At 49.4% G+C, this 22,670-nt stretch overlaps 2 protein-coding genes across 4 annotated transcripts in view; one reads left to right on the plus strand and one right to left on the minus strand.

The window, feature by feature from the left end:
* SYN3 (synapsin III) overlaps window positions 1–22,670 on the plus strand; it is a 424,224-nt gene that overhangs the window by 135,191 nt on the left and 266,363 nt on the right. For all 3 annotated transcript variants that reach the window (XM_033116583.1, XM_033116584.1, XM_033116585.1), the window contains exons 5-6: window positions 6,302–6,458; window positions 9,495–9,584. In XM_033116583.1, the coding sequence (XP_032972474.1) occupies window positions 6,302–6,458; window positions 9,495–9,584 (247 nt within the window). The remainder of the gene's footprint in view (window positions 1–6,301; window positions 6,459–9,494; window positions 9,585–22,670) is intronic.
* TIMP3 (TIMP metallopeptidase inhibitor 3) overlaps window positions 13,517–22,670 on the minus strand; it is a 54,902-nt gene continuing 45,748 nt past the window's right edge. Inside the window, exons 3-5 of the mRNA XM_033116586.1 lie at window positions 17,202–17,313; window positions 16,408–16,529; window positions 13,517–15,334 (exon numbers count right to left, since the gene is read on the minus strand). Coding sequence (XP_032972477.1) covers window positions 15,137–15,334; window positions 16,408–16,529; window positions 17,202–17,313 — 432 coding nt within the window. The 3' untranslated portion in view covers window positions 13,517–15,136. The remainder of the gene's footprint in view (window positions 15,335–16,407; window positions 16,530–17,201; window positions 17,314–22,670) is intronic.

Here is a 22,670-nt window from a genome sequence, read left to right on the forward strand (position 1 = left end):
TCATCGTCACCCTTTGTCAACCTGGCTCCTGAAGAACAAGGGACAGTTATAGAGTAGCAGCCAAGCAGCTCAGAATAACGTGGCTTCTGCTCATTCACTTAGGACCCAGGCAAAACCCAGCCAAGATCTTTTCTTTGCCATCACAGACTTCTGCCTATGGGAGGGCATTATTATACTTCTGTGATGGTTGAAAAGTCACTCCGCCTTTGGCCCCCTGCCTCCTGACGCTGCCTGAAGCACCCAGTAATCTCCCAGCCACGGATCACCTGTCCCATCGCCACCATTTAATTATGGGTTGTCCTTGGTTTCCTCTCCAGTGCTGACAGCCACTTCTGAGAAAGACCTGGGATCAGAAACCCAAATAATATAGCTCACGTTAGGCCTAAAGCCAAAATAACAAGAAAACCCAGGTACAGCCTGCAGCCAGGATATGCCAACTTGTGTGGGATGGAAGGAGGCCTCCTTGCCCAGGCAAGACCCACACGGGGTGTGGGCCCAGGGGGACCTGTGGCGACACAAGGCAGGAAGGATGGGGCTTGTGAGCATTGTCGGGGTTTTTGCCCAACCTCATCTCTTGCCGCCACCTCACCAGACCTTCTACTCCCGCCATGTAACCGATTGCAAACTTTGCCATTTCCTCCCAGGATCAGTCAGAGCAATAGTGATGGCAAGCGACAGACCTGATTCAACAAGTACAGGCAAAACGGGGAATGTCACAGCGCAGATCATTCAGAGGATAAAAATGGCTCTGGTGGCGGTCTCAGCAGGATTCAGGGATTCCACGAATACAGGCTTTTGTCTCCCTCTTTGTCTCTGTTCCCAGTAGCATTTCTGTTCCAGATGGGATCCCTCCACGTCGCAAGAAAATGGTCTCCATCAGCCCCAGTTCCCATCACGCTGGCTTACCTGGCCACTCCTCTCCTTGCACTCAAGAAGAATTCTAATGGCCTGTGACATCAGAGATGCAATTCTTAGACCAGTTACTGCCCAGGGGAACGTGGTTTCTGATTGGAGAGGATTTTGGTCATGGGCTCTTTTTCAAAAAAAAAAAAAAGAAGAAGAAGAAAGGAGGACACTGAGCATATAAAACCAATAAAGGCTCAGCCTGCTCCACCCCCCACTACGAGGGTCCATCCGTTTAGCTGCAGGTGCAGTTCTCTCACCTAGAATACCCTCAAAACTCTGCCCGCGTGACAAATCCCTGCTTTTCTTTCGAGACCCAATCCTTCCAGTACACACTTGTCCACACCCACCCCAGACAGAGCTGAATGCAGCTTCGTACGCGACTTGTTACATCCCTGACACATTTCCTTGTTCATTCAGCATATCCTTATCCTTTAGCATTGCACTCAACTCCCCTTGGATCGTGAGTTTCCTGAAAGCATGGATCAGGTGTCGGTCATCTCAGGATATCCAGCCTCTACCAGGGGGCTTGTCAGGGCCTTATAACTGCTGGTCGTCACACCCTTGGATGTTCCCTGACTCGATAGAGAAGCTGGGGTGCTGGGTACGGAGGGAGGACCTGCATGCCACCGGTCACCTGGCTGGAGTCACTAATTCTTCTGCATTCCTTGCGAATCCCTCACACCCCAGGCTGTCAGGAAGGACTCTGTGCATTCCATATAGCAATGAATGGCAGAATTCAAACACATGCCTGGTTTGCTCTCATGGAAAGTGTTTATTTTCTCAGATACACATATTGTATCTGAGAATCCTAAGAGGTCGGGGGGAGGGGGTCCAAATTAATTCCCTGGGGTTAAAACTCTTTTGTGATGCTAACATACCTCCAAAAATATAGAACTTGTTACCTTGTAAAGCAGCTCCTGACTTATTAGGGGCCACTGTTATATCTCCTGCTAGTTTGACCATCAGTGCTTGGTCTCTTCTCTAGGACCACAAGGAAAGAGGTCCATCCCGTTTCCAGGGGATATTCCATTTTGTGTTCGTTCATTCATTCAGTTGTTCATTCATTCATTTATTCATTCATACATACATCCATTAACTCCATCATCCATTGAAAACCATCGGTAAGACCTGATTTGTCCAAGACAGGCATGTTCCCTGTTCTCATTGAGCTGACATATTTAGAGAGGAGAGACAGACAATAAGCAACTAAACAGATAAACAGGAGAAATACAGTTGTCACAAGAGCTGTGAGTAAAGGAAACCAGGGCAGTATGAAGGTTGGGGCAAATTTCCATAGAGTGAACAGGACAGGTTTCTTTGAGGAAGTGAATTGGAGCCACTGAGTGAATGATGAGAACAAGGTACCCACACCCAATTTGGGAGAAAGTGTCCAGGGAGAGGAATCAGAGGAAGGGAGAGTGTCAGTCTGGCTCGGGTGGACGTGAGGGAGCAGAGGAAGGTAGAAATGAGAATGGAGGAGTGGACAGGAGCCTGGTAGCTGTGGAGAGGAGCTCAGGATCGGTCGTGAGAAAAAGGGATTTCAGCAGGGATGTGATGTATCATTTGGAAAGATGACTTTGACTATGGAATCTGAGGTAGGTTCCCTGACCCTTAAAGACAAAGAGCAGGTGAACCCTACTTTTATTTCAAAGAATCAGAAAGATTCTGATTTAGAGGTGAGTCCTAGAAACCCTGGGGGGAGAGCACAATATTAGCTGGGACTAGAGTTGCTGTATCCACAGACAGGTCACCGGATACTCCCCTTGGAAAATGGTCTGAGCAGGGCACCTTCTTTTTTCTAGAAAGCCAGATTTCCACCCTCCAGCTGTGTCCCTCTTAGGAGTTCTCCACAAACAGGAGGCTCGCCAGCATGAGCCCTTACAGGCACGCACTGCTTAATGACAGGGATATGTTCTGAGAAATGAGTCCTAAGGGGTTTTCATCATTGTGCCAACATCATAGAATAGATTCACACAAACCTGGACGGTACAGCCTACCGCACACCGAGGCTCTATACCAAACAACGCGAGAGTCGCTCAAGCGCAAGAGAAAATGACGCAATCGAGACATGGTAAACGCAAGCTGGGTGAGGTCGCCGCTGGCATAACATGGCATACTGTGTTACAGCAAACTTTTTTATATGTGCATAGAAAGAGTACAACTCTAAAATAATGATGAAAACTATAGTGCAGTAAATACATAAACCAGTAACCGTCGTTTTATTATCGTTATCAAATATTACGTCCTGTGCATAATTCTGTGTGTTTATACTTGTGTATGACTAGCAGAGCAGTAGGTTTGTTAACACCAGTGATGGGTTTCGTCATGCCAGCACTAGGTGACAGGAATTCCTCAGCTCCATTACAATCTTATGGGACCACCGTTGTCCGTGCACTTTGTTGTTGACCAAAATCTCGTCATATGGCCTCTGACTGCAATTATTTCCTCCTGGAGGGAAGTGGAGTTACCCCTCATGAGACATCATGTTTGCTGCCCCTGTGGTCTAGGAAGCCACCCTGCCAGGAGGAGGGGGCATCTCATTGTCAGACCAGGCCCTGGAGGACACTCCAAGCAACAAATCAGAGAGAGAAATCAGAAGGGACAGACTGCTAGATTTGACTCAGAGGGAATGGAAAATGTGTTTACATGATTCTTTTCAAAGACGCACAGCCATAAAACAAACAAACAAACAAAGTAAGCAACGAGTAAAACTCTTGCCACACATGACAGAAGAAGGGCCGCATCGTAATACACAGAGCTCATGTCGGTAGGGCCCCATTTTTTAAAATGGGGAAAGATGTGAGCAGACTGGTATGGAAAAGAAAACGCAAATGGTGAGTGAAAGTACTCAAAGTCACTCATATCAGAGAAATGCAAACCCAAGCAGCAGTGCGATGCAGGGTATCTTTGGGGGAGAGTTGCTTATCAAATTGAAAAATGTGTTTTTGGAAAACTGAGGTGCTGGCAAGGCTGCAGTGAGGTGGAAGCTGCTGCGACTTGTGACGTACAGCTTTAAAAAGGAGGCGCTGCTTGCGGTACCTTAAAAAGAGTTCACACCCTTTAATCCAGTAATCCCACTTCTTAAATCTATTTTAAGGAAATAGGTTAAAGTGAAGGAATTGACTTGTGTACAAATACGTACATGTGTGAAATGTTGGAATTGGTTGACTTCATTATGATATATACGTTCAGTGGACTATTAGGTAGCCATTAGAAATGATATTTTTGGAGATATTTTGATAGTAGGGGAAATATTCACACTATAATATTATGTGGAAAATAGCAAAATAATAATAGAAAGCGTGAAATCAATGATGAGTATGAATGCATGTTATATACATTGAAAGTAGATAATTGAATTGTACATATAGACAACACGTAGAAAGGTTATTAGGGATTTTCTCTGAGTTGAGAATGACGGGTAATTTTGTTTACTTCTCTGTGCTATCCAAGATTTTTTTTTCCTTTGATACAATGAACACGTATCACTTTCAAAACCAGCTAAAAGCAGAAAATGATTATATTTTAAGTCAGTGTTCCCTGTTGTCATCAGCTCCCATTTAGAGACGCACACGTGGCCCGTTCATCCCTCCCTTCCATCTGTCTTACTCAAGAGCCAGCAAAGTGGGGCACAAAGAGCAGGAAAGCAGGAGGAGAGAACCGACGGCAGTCTGCTCTGCCATGGTTTTGCCGGGTGACCCGGGACGTGTCACTGTGTTGCTGCGAGCCTCCGTTTCCCTGTACTTGGGATACACTACTTGTACTGGTTCAGTTCTAGGAATGCAATCAGGACATAGACGTACTAACTCCAAGCTTCAAACCCACCTCTAACCCTAACCACAGAGGGACGTGATGGCCCGTTTCCATGGGCACAGTGTCAGCCATGCCTGTGATGTCACAATCCACATGGGCACCTCGGGACAAGTTACAACTTAGCCGGGGAGACCCTTGCCATTTCCCTGGGGGACGAGGAGGTGATGTTCATGTACATCATTCATTCCTTCAACCCGGACTTATGACGTCCCTGTTTCCATGGTGCCAGGCCCGGGAGTGTACAATGAGGCCCAGGCTCAGAACTATTTAGCAAATGTCTGCATCTGTAGCATATTCTTTCCTTCTGTCTCCAGTGGGGGCAGGCCCTTTCCCCGTGAGAGTCATTTTAATTTATCTTTGATGTATTTTAAAGAGACACCATTTATTCGAAGCTAAGCGTGTGACGCTGGCCGAGCTGAGTAGATCATACCATTTTGAGTGTCAACTACCTACCGTGAGGCTGATTTTCTCATGTGCCTTAGAGGTGAGGAATCCAGAAACATGGATTCCTGGTAGCTTGAGTGAAACAATGTGTCAGTCCCCCCGAGCTATGGGATGGAGGGGAAAGTGTATGGACGTGGAACCAGATGACCTGACTTGCGATGAGGCTCTCCTGCTTCCCAGCTTTGTAACTCGGGGAAATGCATAACCTCTCTGAGCTGTAGTGTACCCATCTGTAGAATGAGGAAATGGTCCCGACCTTACCCAGCTCTGCTTGAGCCCTAATCGGAATTGTGTCTCCAGAGGGACCTCAGCATGTGCTCGGCCATCGCATTAGTACTCCTGCTGTTTCCTTGAAAGGGGAAAGACGCACTTGAAATACACAGGAGGGAAGCCATGCTGCATGGTGGTTTGAAAACCAGGGCTGTGAGGCTGCACAGACCTGGCCCTGCCACTTACCTGCAGCACATCTTTTTTTTTTTTTTTTTTTAATTTATTGGGGTGACGATTGTTAGTAAAATTACATAGATTTCAGGTGTACAATTCTGTATCACATCATCTATAAATCCCATTGTGTGTTCACCACCCGGAGTCAGTTCTCCTTCCATCACCATATATTGGATCCCCCTTACCCTCATCTCCCACCCCCCTCCCCCCTTACCCTCTGGTAACCAATAAACTATTGTCTGTGTCTATGAGTTCTTGTTTCTCATTTGTTTGTCTTGTTGTTTTGTTGTTTTTGGTTTATATACCACATATCTTTTTAAGCAAGTGACTTAAGCTTTCTGAGCCTCAAGGTGCTTCTCTATAAAATGGAGTGGATGGCGGCAGTCCCGCATCCCAGGGCATTGTGGGGACTCAGTAACGTGATATGTGCGCATCGTGGGGATTCAGTAACGTAATGTAATATGTGCATTCGCTTTAGTGCCTGTTCAGATTCCCTGATTTGTTTGATACATTTTCCTCTGATGGCACATGAAGTATCTGTTCAATGTAGAACATTCAGAAAACAGCCCACACAAGAAACAGATGAAGCAGTGGGGTTGTTTTTCAGTCCTTTTACCAGCAGGCTGTGGGCTGCCGCCCCGGGTCCGCCCCGGGTGCGGTGCGGTGACGCTGCTGTGGGCCCCTCTCTCGGCAGATCCTTCAAGCCGGACTTCATCCTGGTCCGTCAGCATGCCTACAGCATGGCCCTGGGAGAAGATTACCGCAGCCTGGTCATTGGCCTCCAGTACGGAGGGCTGCCTGCCGTCAACTCCCTCTACTCCGTCTATAACTTCTGCAGCAAGCCCTGGGTGGTAAGTGACAGACCCGGAGCCAAGTGGGGGCGGGGGGCAGGGGGTGGGGGGCAGGGGGCTCCCGGCTGTGAAATGGGCCTGTTCCCCAGCATGGCGGCCTGGGTGATGAACCGAGTTGTTTTCAGCAACTGAATAAGTGACTTGGATCCCAGCCCCCTTCTTGTAACTAGTGCCTGACAAATAACAACATGTTATGATACAGTGTTACCTTAGAATAATATTCGTAGTAAGAGGCGGTGCTGTGCTGTTCTTGCTGATATTCTATCATGTCATTTTGTTAACAGTAGGCAGTGCTTATTGAGCACTTAGCAATGACCCGGAAATCGTGCTGCCTGGTGTTTAGTCCACCATGTGGGCGCGGGCTCATGCCTCCATTTTACAGAAAAAGAAACGCTGTGTCAGAGCAATAAAGGAACTCACCCAGAGTCATGGAGACAGTGAGGGTGAAGCCGGAACTTGAAGCCCTCTTTCCAACCCCCAAGACTTGGTTCCCCCCCCTTTTATTTCTTCGTTTCATTCATTCGCTTGATTTATTTGAGTCTCCATTTCAGTGTTACCGGTGAGAGAGGCTTTTCCTAAAATACCACCCCTCCACGCCCCCAAATGCTCTCAAATCCCTTACCCTGCTTTAATTCTTCCCAAATTACTTATCTCCACATAGAATGACGTGTTTATCCATTCATTTGTGATTCCCCTACTAGAAGTCATTCTTTCATGCAACAAATATTTATTGCGCACCCCCTGTATTGCAGGCATTGTTCTAAGTCCTAGGAACATGGCAGTGAGAGATCAGACCCAAATCCCTGCCCCATGGATCGTACATTCTCGCGGGAAGGGGCACATGCAGTACACTAATAAATGTGCCAGATGTGCAGTGTATCATGTGATACGTGCCAAGGGTAAAGAGAAAGCGGGGAGGGGGCTAGGAAATGTGGAGGTAGAGGGGTGTAGAATGTGCTCCATGAAGCTCTTAGCTATCTTGTCTCTTGTTGTCTGTCTGCGTGGCCTGCGGGTAGGAGGGCAGTGGTGGAGAGCGTGGACTCTGGAGCCTGACTGCCTCGGCCCAGGATCTTCCATTTACAAGCTGTGTAGCCTTGAGCACTTTGCTTAACCTCTCGGAGTTGATTTTCCACATTTGTAAAATGATGGTAAAAAGAGGGCCTTCCTGGTAGGGTTATGAGTTCGTTCATACAGGTCAAGTGCTTAGATGCTGGCTGGCATGAAGTACACACGCAACACATGGTGACACTTAATGTTGTCTCTAGAACTTGGAACAAGGTCTCTGCAGTTTCCACTCAGTATTTACTGAATGGATAGGTGCATTCACTGAATGGCTGTGCATCGTCTTTAACCACTATTATCATGGCTCTGGTCTCCTTCTCATGCTACCCTCATTGGGATTTTTGGCCCATGGCCTCCCAGATTCAAATGCCACTGTCCCAGGAGGGTCGTCACAGGTGTTCCCACATAGTCAATTCACTGTGCTGAGCCCTTCCCGTGCTCGTTGTACTGCGTCCTCAGAAGCCGGTGAGTCGGTTTTGTTACTGTCTCCCTTGTACCGGAAAGTGAGGCTCGCGTAGCTAATAGTAAGGGGTGCAGCTGGGCACCTGCAAACCTCGTGTGTTTGATCGTGGAATTACTCTCCCTCTCAGGACTGCGGTGGCCTTATCTGCCAAATGAGGAATCCCCCATTGTTTGCCTTATATCGGAGGCCTCTCAAACCCTTGACATTGTCTCCATGCGGCACCACTCCTGCAGGCCACGGCCCATCCTGGCCTGGCGCAGACAGTTCCCAAGTCACCCCGTTCTCTGTTGAGCTCTTAGCATCGTGTTACCCCCAAGGCCGTCAGGCCCAACACGTGGCTCCGCGTCTAACATTTAGCGTCCACCTTAGGCCGCAAATTGCAGCTTTTTCCTTCTTCCTGATCAGAATCTACTTTGTTCTTCCATGCTTACGTCCCCCAGCAGCTCCCCTATACTTTCCCGGTGACCCCAAGGTCGTCGGTCTGCTTCAGGCTCCTGGTGGTCTGTGCTAGACTGTCCTCTGACCTCTTCTCACCAAAGGCCACAGCGTGGCAGCCGCAGAGCGTCTCCAGCACATGCTCGTCCCGCTGCCCACCCCGAGTGCCCTGCTTCCTGCTCTTACGTCCTCTGACCCCCTCCCTCCCCATTCTGGCCCTTTTCCCGTTTCCACAACTGCCCTTGCCTCCTTCCAGCGAGACATTGTCATCCTCTCAACCATGTGCCCATAGTCTGTCTTCTCACAAGGCCTGGTCTGCCATATTCAACTGGTGGCCCCACCACGAAGGCTCAGTGTCGTGCAGAAAGGGCGCTGCCAAGGAGGCAGACTGGTGTGCGGGAGAGGGAAGAGTGTAAGTCTGAGAGCTGCTTTTCAGAAGCTTCCCCTCTCGTTCTGGAGGCTTCCTCCACGGAAGGGGTGTGGCTCCAGCCCTGGGAAAGGAGTAGGGTTGTAAAAGCAGAGCAGAACTTTCTATGATTAATTACAATGTCTAACATTTGAGTGTTCCCATGGACGGGTCAGTGCTGTTAACACACTGTATGTCTAAACCTTACAACAGTGCAAAGCTGTGAGGTTGCACCTCTGGTTTTCTCCGTTTACAAATGTGGAAACTGAAGCTCAGAAACCTAAAGTGACTTCCCAGGATTCACAGCTAGTAAGTGTTGGAGCGAGTATTTGAACTCAGAGTCTATGCGATAAACCACTGCTTAGTAGGTCTCCCTAGGAAGGAGGGCAGGGCCGGCAGGGGACACGGCGTGAATGTCAGCAGGTGAGGCTTGTGTGAAATGCTGAGGGTGTGGTAAATGTTCATTACAAGCCTGGCAGGAATGAAGGGGTTGATGCAGCCGGGGGAGGGGGCGAATGTCCAGCCCAGGACCCTGGTCTTTATGCCACAGACAGGGCACAGCCGCTGGGGCTCAGCTCAGATCAGTGAGATGCTCAAGACGTGGGACCCAGTGGGAGGTTTCGCCAGACTAGGTGACAAATGTTGACCTGTGTTCTCTCTTCTGTCCTAGTTCTCTCAGCTCATTAAGATCTTACATTCCCTGGGTCCTGAGAAGTTCCCGCTTGTGGAGCAAACGTTTTTCCCCAACCATAAGCCAATGGTGAGTGCCCATTTTCACTCTGCTTCTGCGTATGACCCGGAACAAACACAAATGTCTATGTTCTGTCTATTTGAATGGAGTTGGTGGGCTCAGGGGTCTAGACCACCAGGTCTAAGGAAAAGCTGTGACATTCTGCGGAGTACCTGGCTTTCCTAAGGGAAGACTCATCTCTCCAGGTGAAATTTTAGGCAGTAGGAAATGACAAAGGTGGACAGAATTCTTTGGGACATCAGGAATTTTTAGCAAATAAGGGGACAACTGGAACTAGCATGTTGGAGCCAAAGGTGGATAATAAGTATAAAAGATGTTTCAACGGAAGGGTGTCGTTTGCGCCCTGTGCCAGACCTGGTTTCAACTCTTATTTTAATAAAAGCAGTAATGTTTGATTTGCATTGATTGTTGAAGGGCAGTTTCCTTGTGTGTCCTCTTTACATTCCGACTTTTGAATATCTCTGAGGTTGTCTCTGAGAAGTGGTTGGAGCTAAAGTTGGAGTGTGTGGTACAGGCTGCCATTTGGAGGACAGCTGGGTGGGAGAGGTTGCCATCGGAGTGAGCAGGGTAGACAGCTCTCCATCCCACAGCTGGCGGAGGTTGGCTAGAAGAGTTCTGGGCAGTGGGGCACAGCCCATGACGTGCTTGCTTGCATGGTTGGTGGTCTTCTTAAATTGGTCAAAAGAATACGGGGCTACAGCCCCACACGTGCCTTGGGAAAAATGTGAGTCTTGGGGAACACGGTAGGTAATAGGGTATCTGGTAGTACCAGCTGGGGACGGTGGCCTGTTTGTAGAATTCCAAGTGCAGGCCACTGAGCTGGATAACCCTGTTTGGTTGGAGACAGTGATGGGTAGGATCCAGGTGGGAGCGGTCTCACCAGACGGAGAGGGTTTCCATTGATCATCTTCCACTTATACCTGATGGAGGTAGTGCTGGTAGGAATTGTGGGGCATGTGGAACCCAGCATATTCTGGAAAAACAGGAACAGTGGAGAAAATTCCGGCTTTATCATCAAACCAGCCCGAATTTAAATCCTAGGTCTGCTTAAGGCTAGGCCTTGGGCAGTGAATTAATCTCTGTGCGCCTCAGCTGCCGTCGCTGACAACCATGGGTGACCGTGGAACAAGCTCATGAGTTGCGGAGACTCAGTGAAGTCGCGTGTATGGCGGGCGGTGCCTGGCTTATCACAGGGGCTCAAAGTAGAGTTGCTTTAAAATAGGGGCCAAGCTCTACCTTGGAACACTGTCAACAATGGGGTGAAAGTTGCTTGGAGGGTCCACAGCCAAGCCAGCCCACTGAGGGTGATGGGCCCCGCTGTAAGCTCCGGGAGGGCTTTGCCAGCTCTAGTGCGGCCGCATGCGTTCCTGGCATTCCCCACGAGGCTGAGCCACACTCAGAATGTCAGGCAGGCATTTGGCACCAAGGACTGCTGTGTGCGGCCTTCCCCTCCCCATTTCCATTTGGTTGACATTCTTAGGAAGAAAACAGGAAAGGCCGAGTCAGAGCTCCAGCCTGGGAATACCTGTACCACTAGTCGGTAATTAGCTAACAATCCAGATTCCGTAGAACTCTGGAGAACTCTGGCCAGAGAATCAGGGAGCAAGGTCACGGCTGCATTAGCAGCCAGGAGGAAAATCTGTGCTGCGTCTCCCGAAATCCCTCCTGCCTGGGAGAGGACTGGGGCAGGGTGGGTCCAAGCTATAGAGGTGAGTGGAAGGAGGGCAGTGTGCATGCGCCTGGAGCCAGGGCAGTAGGACTGGTCTGAGATCTATACAACCCGCAGTGGCGACCAGGGCACAAGGAGGCAAGAGACTGCAGGTGTGTGATAGAAATAAAACCACTTTACTGTTTAGCATAAAGGACACACTATAAAAAGTGAACATTATGCAACATTACAAGACAATATACATTCACGGAATATAAAATTCATAAATAACATGGAGGAAAACTGTAAACAGTGCTACAAAATTTAGCAACAAATACATTCCTTCTAGACAGGGTTTTCTCTGGTTGGTTTCTCTCCATCACTTCTGAGTCTCAGGACAGCAGACTGGCTAAAGGGGGAAGGCGGGGGTGTGGGAGAATCCACGAAGCCCCTCCCCTCCGAGCAGGAACCCGTCTCTAAGTTCTTTCCCTCCTCAGCCTCCCAAGAGGCAATTTGGAGGCTGTCGGTATCCACCTCTCCTACGCCCCCCAGTTTGTTTTGCTTTTGCCATCAGATCTGCAAAGTGTTTTTCCTTAGGTGAAACCATTTTACTGATACTTTTACTTTAGGCAGCCAGGAGCCAAACATGTGGGTGTCATCTTAGGGGAATCCGCGTTGGCGATCGTCAAACAGGACGAAGGGCTGGGGTAGGGGAGGGTGGTGTCTCTCTCCGTGTCTCTGAGACAGAGCTGTTCCAGTAAATCAGTTATTTCTTGAATTGCTCAAGAGCCATGGTATGAAAAACGGTGCTTGTGGGCTGTAGCCTGACCATCGTATAGGCAAGTCTGGGGCTGGGTGAAGGCAGAGCTCTGGAGTCCCCCGTGTTACCTACCCCGGCCAGATGGAGCACTGACCCGGGGGGCAGAGGCTGCGTGTGGCGCTTCCTGGAGAGGGAGGCAGGAGACGGCCAGGGAGCCTAAGAGGTCTTGGGATTGTAGCTCTCACGGCCTGGCATTTTTAGGAGAAACCATGACTTTGCAGTTGGGTGGGCAAAGGGCCTAGGGGGAAATGGAATGGGGATGACCAACCGACTGTCCAGGGCCAGTTAGCTGACACAGAGCACGGACGGGGGGTGTGCTTGCTATTTTTTCCCCTCCTCCTTTCTACTCCAGACAGCACTGGGATGCTGACAGAGAAGAGGCTGGAGGAGGCTCAAAGGCTGGTTTCTTCTCGTTTCCCCAATTCGCCAGTCTAGCTGCCTGCACAGTAGAAGTATTTACCCTCCATTCCACTGTAGAATTTGATTCAGGAAAATGGCGGCATGTGGGTTTCATTTTTCTTTTTTTCTCTTAAACACGATGTACACATATGACAGCCTACACATGACACAAGATTTAGCAAAATAAAACGCTCACGATATGATTGAAAATACAGAAGTGTCTCAGCTACATAAATGACTTTAAATTATACAGTAAGTGAACAGGTGAAATAAACAAAGCTATAGCTTATAGAAAGCTCAAAAACCGCCCTCTGCCAACATCGCTTTGCAAAGGAAACTCCTTTGCCCAGGACCTCCTGTGCTTGTTGCCAGGACCTGGCAGAGGCATTGTGGCTCTGCCAACTTGTCTGCAGGGAAATTTCAGCTGACTCATGCTCAGGCCTCACCCCAAGTCCCTCCTGTGTGAGTGGAGGTGACCCCACCGGGGACCAAGTGCCTCATGGCACTTGGTCAGATGCCTCATGGAGGCGAGGCTGATGGCTGGTTGTGGGGGTCACTCCTGCGGGTTGCATCAGGGGTTCCACCTCATAAGACTTTGAGGTTGAAATAAAGAACATCTTAAAACACCAAGTCTGGGGGTCACCCCTTAAAAGCCACTGGCCTGCCGACCTCAGTTCCTTCTGCTCAGACACGCCCCACTGAGAGGGCAAAGCCTCATGTTTCCCATGTGCCAAATGTCATGACCACAAGGTGGAAGGTACTAGGTAATGAACTCAATCCCAAGGACACTGCATGCGTGCCCTGTCTTCCCGCTCTGGGGTTCTGCGACACACCCTGCCTAGGCATTTGTGTGTGCATGCAAGACATTGCAACATGTTGTCTGCTTCTTTTTGTTATCCTGTTTCAATTGGCAGCTGTTTCCTAAAGCGGAATGAACTGAAGATACAAATACTAATAGAGGATAAATACCCATAATCTGAAAAAAGAGAGCAATCATGTTAAATGTCACCATCCCTACCATCCCCAATTCTGTAAAATGTACATTATCACCTACGTTCGGCATCTCATTTTCAGCACTAAATTATAAAATAATTTTATTTCATTGGAGAATTTATATTATAGTTTTATTTCAAGAAAACACGACAGAACCCCACAGCTGACCGCCGAGTCAGGCTTCCCCAGTGACCACCAATTTAAATCCATGAGGTGGAGCCCTCAGGAGGTGGCATTCGCCCACCATGGAGCTGGAGGAAGAGGAGCAAGCTGTCCCCAAGCCCAGGAAAGGTGGCCGTCCAGCCTTGGCAGGACACTCTGCAGCTTTCCCTCCTGTGCCCAGGGCCCCGACCCACGCTAACTCACCTCCCTTCTGAGCCAAGCCAGTAAGGCCGTTACAGGAAGGCCCCAAACGGGAATGAAGCAGGAGAAAAGGTGAGGGACAGAGGTCAGATGACCTCAGTTAGAGGAATGCCGAGGGTGTTCAGAATTTCAAATTTTAATTAAAATGCAAAAAAAAAAAAAAAAGTCAACTTGGAATGTCTTGATTTTCTTCAAACAAGCAACAACAACAAAATAGAAGAGCTTAAACTACTGGCGTATTTAACAGCATTGAACAGAATTCTCTGTCCTGTAAAAAATCAGCTTATGTCCTTGTGTGGATATATGCAAATGTGTATGCAAACACATCCCCCCTCGGTGAGCTAAATGCTACTTTGGAAATAGTATTCTCTGTCCAAGTCTACTTGGCTATACCTGTGGATAGTGTATGGTGTCTGTATTTCTTCCATTTACATAAAGGCGAGCTCCTGGTCAAATCTACCCAAGGGTTTTCCAGGAGGAAATCTCGTGGAAGGCGGGGAGGGGAAAGACATTCGTCTCAATCTTTCACCTGAGCTTCTGTACAAGGCAGGCACATTGCCTCCGGACCTCAGGCAGATGTTTAAGTCTTCACCCACTAAGACAGCACTGTTATGCCGGCCGGCCTGCTTGCTCCAGACTCAGAAACATCAGGTCGCCCCAGGCGTCACTGGGCCGGGGGGATTGTGTGTGTGCTACATCATCTCAGACCCTCTCTGGTAGTTTGTTCCTTCCCTCTCACACTCTGACACGCAGACAGACAGACGTTGTCTGGTTGGGACATGCAGTAGCATCTCCGGGTGGGTGAGATCTTCTGCATACCTTGAGTCTATCTGCTCGCTGCCTTTGACTGATCCTGAAACAGCTGGCCTTTCAGTAGCTTCCTTGTCTGTGGCCTTTCTGTACTGGGGTGGAGAAGAAGGGCCGAGGGAGGAGGGTCTGGGAGATGATGAGGTGGGAAGGAACCAGGAGGGGTCGGTAGGACACTGCCCAAATGGGACAGTTGTGTGATTTTTGTTTTCCTAAAAAAATATAGATTACGTTATCATGAAGAAGAGGAGTGTACGTTTCCCCGTTCTCTCTGGCAGGGCACCAAAAATTCCTGGGTGGAAATGGGTGATGTCAAAACCAAAAAGAAGGGGTTGGCAGTGGGGGTAGGGGGGGCAGGAGGATGTTTCCAAATAAACTCCATAGGACAGCATAGACTTTTCTTTAAGTGTTCGAAGTGCTAAATTTGCGAGAAAACAGGCACTAATTTCATTGTCATCATCTGGGAAGAGTTAGTGTCCGAGGGAAGCTCAGCGGGAAGGGAGGGAGGTGAGGTGGGGCAGGGTCTGACGCTCAGGGGTCTGTGGCATTGATGACGCTTTTATCCGGGGGGGCCCATCCTCGGTACCAGCTGCAGTAGCCACCCTTCTGCCGGATGCATGCGTAGTGTTTGGACTGGTAGCCGGGGTAGCCGAAATTGGAGAGCATGTCGGTCCAGAGACACTCATTCTTGGAGCTCACAAAGCAAGGCAGGTAGTAGCAGGACTTGATCTGCAATTAGATAACAGCCATCGGTTGGTAGATCCTGCCAAGGTGGACCTAGGCCTGATGCTTGCCCAAGTCTGGATTCAGAACCTGGGACCACTGCAGGTGGAGCCTAGCCACATCTGTCCCTTAGTGAAAATAATATAAATAATACTAACACTTACTGAGCACCTACCATGTGCCAGACATTCTGCTGACTGCTGCTGTTATTCTCTTTAATTCTCATAACAGATATAGCTCCCTTTTACAGATAAGGAAATAGAGGCTCAGAGAGGTTAAGTAACTTGCTCCAGGTCACACAGCCAGCAAGCGGTAGAATTAGACATGTAAGAGAGCTTCTCCCTCTCAAATGGTAACAGGCAAGGATGAGAGATCTCAGTTGTTGGAAGGAAACTGAAGAATGAGAAAGACTAATGCATAAACTCTGAGTCCCACTGCCCTAGGCTGGAAATAAGACTTCACGAGCTGTGTGACCTAGGGCTGGTTACTTAAGGTCTCTGAGCCTCTATTCACTCATGCAGAATAGGGCTAATAGGAATGGAAACCACACAGAGTGGTGAGAACCAAGTGAGAGAACAGCCCTGCTCCCACCCACAGCAGCAAGGCTGTATGGCTGGGCCCCGTGCTTGGGCCAAGGAGCTGGGCCTGGTGGAAGTGCCACTTTCTGTAGTGTGTGGGATCAGCAGTCCTACCTCAGCTTGCCCACCTGGGGGGTGAGGGTGGGGGCACCAATGAGTCAGCTGCTCGGGCAAGCCCACTTGGGACTACCTGGCAGGACCTGCCAGTGCCAGGACCCTGTACCTGCCACCAACTTGAGCCGTGGGAGGGGCGGGACGCTGGAGAGCACTTATGCCCCAGCAGCTGCCAAGTGGCACGGAGCCAGCTGATTCCAGCAGAAAGGCATTCTTCTCTTGCCTTCTCTGCTGCTCAGCCTGGAGGCCACATTCCTTCCCAGCCCCGCTCAGACCTGCTCATCTGCCCTGGCCCCACTCTCACTCCTCCCAGCACAAGCCCCAGTGCCCAGCACAACAGGAGCTGGGAACCAGCACCTGGCCTGCCTGCCCACCCTGGGGGCTTACCTTGCAATTACAACCCAGGTGATACCGATAGTTCAGCCCCTTGCGCTGTGAGATGGTGAGCTGGTCCCACCGCTCCACGAAGTTGCAGAGTCCTGTGTACACCTTACCATCGTAGATACGGCCTAGAGGACGACAGAGGGCGATTAAGGGGAGCCCAGCCCAAAGGGAAAGAATTCACACCGACGGAGTACCCACCTTAGGCCAGGTACTATGCTAAGGACATTTCAGTCCTGTGATTTTATTTCATCCTCCCCACACCTTTTAAGATGAGCTGCAGCCCCATTTTCCAGATGGGGAAAATGAACTCAGAGAGGTTAAGTGGTTTGCAGAAGTTCTCAAACCATCATGTGCTGGACGTGGGACTAGGGACCAGCTCTTCACTTCCCACATCAGTGGTTTTTGGTTTGGGTATTTTCTTTCCTACATCGACTGCCTAAAAGGGGGTAACTCTCAAAGCCAGACCTAATAGATGGACTGTGAGGTGGAGAGAAACAGGCACTGGCAATCCCTTTTAACTTATAGTAGAGCTGAGAAACTGCAAAACTAGGAGATTTCCTCCACAGGGTCAGTGGTGGTGGAGCTGAGACTAAACCCCAGCTGCAGTGTAGAAACCTCAGTCCCAACACCGGCTAAGCAAGATGGACTCAAGACTGCATACTTGTTATAGTTCACTGGGCACAATGCAGAGGTCCTTGGGACACTTTGGGGTCAACCACTCCTTCACCATCCTTCTGAAGTGAAGGAACGGTGGACCCTGGCCACACCCTGGCCTAGATGCTCGAGTTGGCTGTTACCTGTCAGCAGGTACTGGTACTTGTTGACCTCCAGCTTAACGCCACAGAGACTTTCGGAAGCTTCCGTGTGGATGTACTGCACGTGGGGCATCTTGGTGAAGCCTCGGTACATCTGTGGGCAGAAGGAACATCATGGGAGGAGGACCAGGGCACAGGAGGCATGCTGTCATTGGGTCTGTGGGAATCTGATCCCCTCATTGGCCATCGTGTGGCCAGTCACTCACCCACCCAGCCCAGGTCCTTCCCTCCTGATGAGGCCACCTAGTCTCCTCGTGGCTGAGCCATCATTGGTGTTTTCCCAGAGAAAACTTCCTGTTCAGCCAGTCACAGCTCCCACTCCAACACCCCCACCATTCTCCTCCGGAGATACACATTTCTCCATTTGCAACCCCTGCATACAAATCCAGAGATGAATTTGCTGTGAAAGGGGCCCTGCCAGCCTCCCCAACCTCGGGATCTGAGCTCCAAGAAGGCAGCCAGCCAGCCAGCGTTTTCATGACATCTTTCTGCCATTTTCCAGTGTAAAAGCATTCTCATATTCTCCTCACCACATCCTCCCAAGAACCCTAAGAGGCAGGTATTATCCTACCCATTTTACAGATGAGGACTCTGAGACAAATTCTGTTTGGCTGGCAAAAGTTGAGGTCAGGCCAGGGGTTCTCCATGCTTTTATTCTTCTGAGCATCAGATGAAAGCATTGGCTTCTTTTACCCCAGGTAAGGCATATACCGAGGTTCAAAACGCCTAGATTTTTAACTACTTTATAAAATTAGGAAATTGCTGCTCTGTGGGCATTTTTATCTACAACATAATCTAATACAGTAGTTATCAACTGGAGGCAATTCTGTCCCCACCCCAGGACACATTTGGCAATGTCTGGAGACATTTTTGGTTGTCACAATTGCGAGGTGATAGGGAGAGGTTGCTGGTGGCATCTGTGGGTAGAGGCCAGGGAAGCTGCTAAAGATCCTGTTATGCACGAGAAGCCCTCACGGCAAAGAATTATCTGGCCCCAAATGTCAATACTGCCAACATGAGAAATTCTGCTCCAATATTAACCCATTTAATCCCAGTAGTGCCCTATGAGGCAAGAACTATTATGCCCATTTTATAGATGAGGAACCTGAGGCCCAGGCAGGTTAATGGCTTGTCTAAGGCCGCACAGCTGGTAAATAGCAGAGGTAGGAGTCCAAGCGGGGGAATTTGTTCCAGAGTCCGTGCTTTTATCCGTTATCCTATGGTATCTCCCACTGCAGCCCCACAAGTTCATGTCCAAGGGCCTCTGACACAGGCCAATGTCATGTATGACTACTATGCCTCCGTTATCAGTGTGCCCCAGAGCCACTGGTGTGAGCACAACGGAGGCTGAACCCACGTGGTGCTTCTGGGTCGAGTCCACGAGCGTTACATGGGTCTGTCAAGACAACTGTGCTGAGTGTGAGCTGGCGGGGTGGGCTGGGGCGCTGAGGGGTTGTCCATTTCCAGTACCCCCCTCCAGTTCTCAGAGGCTGCGGGCCACGGTCGCCTGGGGATCTCTGGGCTTATCCCAGTGGTTTACAATAGGACAGGGTCCCTACTTTAGCTCCTGGCATGCGTTATTAATTTACTTATGGTAATTAATAAAAAGCCAGACATCACCTCATGGCGTCGTCTCATCTAAGTGCCTCCCATTTGCTATAATGGGCTATTTTTTTCCTCCTTTTCTTCTTTTAAGTGGCGACTGGCTGGCGGGGGTGGGTGGTCCACAAGGAGCTCTGCCATCACAAAGTGTCTGTGAGACTGACAGAGTTTGGGAGCCTCTGCTTTTTTAAGGGGAGCAGCCATCACTGCAGATGGTTTTAATTTCCCCGGCCTCCCTTCTTAACCCTCTTCTCCCCCGAGACTGGCCGCTGAAGGAGGAAACGCAGCGAGGCGCTGCTAGAAGCGCTGTCCACACTCAGTTTTCGGTTATGCCGTGGCGAGCAGGGGGTGTCCCATCGTCCCCCCCATTTCCTCAGGGATGGATGGTGCCTCGCTGGCTTTCACAGGAACCGTGCTCAAGAGTGCCGCTGTGTGCATGCCATCAGGTGTGGCCTTCAGAGAACTTCCCACACTCAGTTCTGTGCCCAGCACCTTCTCATCTGGGTGAGCACGATCCTTGAGTTTGGGGCAAATGTGTCAATTCAGTACCCGCTCTAGGTCTTTCGGGCCCAGCCTAGGGGACCCTCAGTTCATTCCGTGTGGTCTTTCCCCTTCCTCCGATCTCTGCTCTATGGGTGACAACCAAGCCCCTGCTGAGAGTCCTGTAACTTGAATTGCTCAGTAAGAACGCAGCTCGTCCAAATCACCTCGGCATCGCTGCTACTTTTAAATTTGCAGGCACCCTCGTTTTAACATGGCTTCTAGCACTGGCACACAGAGTGAACCTTGCCATCCACTCCAAATGACTGGGTCTGACCGACACTACCTTGCAGGGTCAATGCTGAAAATCACAATATAGTCCGTGTGTGGTAAAGGCAGATTTTGCTCATTTAGTTGTCTTCCCTTTATAATAATCCTACCTGGACCGAAATATTAATCCAAAAATGTCAGGAGGTTTGTATTCATAGAGACCTAGAATTGGCTTGACAGATTTAGGAGGGTTACAATAGGCTTATAATGTCCTGAAATCAAAGAATCATAGACTCGCAGACTAGAAAAGGATCTGAATGGTAATCTAATCTAACGAATGCAATGGAGGATTACCGGGAAACCTGGCTTCTGGAGACAGACCGAGTCTGATTCTTGCCTCTGCCATTTGTTAGCCACTTGGGTTTCTCCGTCTGTAAAATGGGGCAAAGGACTTATTTCATAAGGTGCTTTTGAGAATTAAATGACTTAGAATAGCACTTGGCACACAAGTTAGCTTAAAACCAGCTAGACGCAAATTTGTAATGAGCCTGTCGTCCAGTCTCATTTCTCAGTGCCGATAGTTAAAGCTGGTTTGGACCCTCAGACCTAAGCAGGTGCTTCTCCCCGAGCTCCACTGAGATATGGTTGACAAATAAACAGTGTATATATTTAAGGTGTATATATAAACAGTGTATATATAGTGAAGGGATTACTGCAGCCCAGCTAGGTAAGGTATCTATTACCTCATACAGTTACTTTTTGTGTGTATGTACGAGAACCCTTGAGATCGACTCTCTTAGCAAATTTCAAGTATCGGATACAGTATTGTTAATTATAGTCACCATGCTGTGCGTCAGATCTCCAAAATTTATTCATCTTGCACAACTGAAACTTTGTTCCCTTTGACCAACATCTCCCCGTGTCCCCCACCTCCCAGCCCCGAGTAACTACCATTCTACTCTCTGCTTCTAAGAGTCTGACTTTTTTAGATTCCACAACAAAGTGAGATCATGCAGTATTTGTTCTGCGTCTGGCTTCGCCTGTCTTCCAGGTTCATCCTGTTGTCACAAGTGACAAGATTTTCTTCTTTTTTAAGGCTGGATAGTATTCCTGTGTGTATGTGTGTGTGTCACCCTGGACTGTACAAGGCCCTGGGCCTCCCATCTTGGGAGTATCTACACAAAGCTCCAAAAAGTTAGCTTCCCTTGGGGTGAAGGGACAAATAATGGGAGAAAGAAGTTTCTGAATCTAAGGGAATTTGCATCTTTCTTATGGAATGTTTGGTCTGCACTCTACATTGATAGCATGAAATGTCACCATTTTGTCAAGTATTTCCGGCATGTCTACCGAGGATCAGCACTGTGAACGCTGCTTCACATCACAGACTCTTTTACAGACCAAGCGACTGAATTTCACAGCTCTTAACTCCACTGAGATGCCAAACGCACAGTCGTTCCCTTACAGAATGGCTGCCTTGCTGGAGAAGCAGAGCCATGAGCGCGGAGTCAGTCTGTGCAGAAGGCTAATGAGAGACTCGAGCATAACAGTCACAGACAATGGGAGGAGGAGACGGTTCCCTGTGTGCTGGGGGCGGGGGTGTCAGAGAGGCTTCCAGCTGGAGCTTCAAAGGCGAGACCCTATATTGCTCATTTGATTGGACAAACCCCTGAAGGAAGGAAGTCCCGGGGGGCCAAGCATTCCAATTGCCCAGCAGATCTATCCTGCCAGAGTGAGGACATGCACAGCACATGACCAGCAGGCCTTCCCATGGGACCCCTCCCAGGACCATCGGGGACAAAATGTCCCCCACGTGCTGTCCCCTGCAGCTGGCCTACGAGCATATCCCTCCTGCACAAACTACAGCCTCTGGCAAAGGTGACTGCTCTCTCATGGTCCTGGTAGGAGATAAGGTCCCCATAGATTGGAGCAGCCAATTCTGGAAACTTCCACCTTTGCACCACAGCCCAGGGGCTCAGCTCCAGCTAATCTCCAAGTTTGGGTTTGCAATGAGCTCCCTCAACATTCTAACACCTCCTCCCCACCACACACCTGCGGCTCTCTGCACGTGCTGAATGTGCCTGAGAGATCGGTCAGAGGCTCGGGAATCAGAATATGGGAGAGGGTTTGTCTGTCTTCCATCTGGGTGAGGGGTTTTTTGTTTTGTTTTGTTTTTTGGCGGGGTAACTCTGAGAATGAACAGCGAGGTCAGACGGGGTGGCTTGAATTCTCATGTTCTCGAAGTTCCTTTAGTCCCGCTCTAAGGGAGCCCTTGCTTACCCCATCTCGCTCTCTGGGTAGACTAATCCGCTAGAACAAAGCGCCCCAGGGACCAGTGCCAAAACTCATGCAGGCTCGCCTCTCTGACCTCTCCCCCTTCCCTCCTACAAAGATTTTTTTTTTTGATACACTCTTTGCAGGACAGTTGCAAGTCAAGAGCTACACAGCTGCATGAGAAACCCACAAACTCAAGCTAACCTCTTTTTGTTCCCTGGGGGAACTAGGTCCAAATGGGGTGGGGGTAGTCCCCAAAGTGGACAGGAATGATCGATCAGTCATCCTGCTTCTCCACTGGTCTGTAACCTCCTTGTAGGCAAAGCTGATAGTTTGGCTCTGGTTTGCCACTTTCTAGCATACGATCTTGATACTGTGTATCTGTTCCATAGGGTTATTGTGAGCATTGAGCCAGGTAAAGGCTTAGCAGAATATAGGAAAGGCTCAACAAATATTACTTTGTATGGAGTCTTATGTTCACTATAACAAGTGTTGTCTTTGTAGCCCCAGCTGGAAGAACAGCGCTAAGCAGATAGGGTGAGCACGAGGGGAGAGAGAGGGAGGGGTTGGATGGTCTACTCCTACGTCCTGCACCGTCTCTGAAACCTGGCACCTGGAGACCAGCAGAACCCAGTGGCCTCTCTGGATAGAAGGGCAATGACCAGTTCTGTGGACTATCTAATATTGAGCTGACAGGAGGGGCAGGGTTAATAAAAGGCATTGGATAGTGGTTGATGAGCAGAGTAGGATGGCAGGGAGATTTGGGGAGTGATGTAAAGAAGACACAGGATTGGGAAGGAATCCTGACACCTCAGCGAGGGAGCCAGA

Source organism: Rhinolophus ferrumequinum, chromosome 10, assembly GCF_004115265.2.
Source record: "Rhinolophus ferrumequinum isolate MPI-CBG mRhiFer1 chromosome 10, mRhiFer1_v1.p, whole genome shotgun sequence".
Classification (NCBI taxonomy): Eukaryota; Metazoa; Chordata; class Mammalia; order Chiroptera; family Rhinolophidae; genus Rhinolophus; species Rhinolophus ferrumequinum.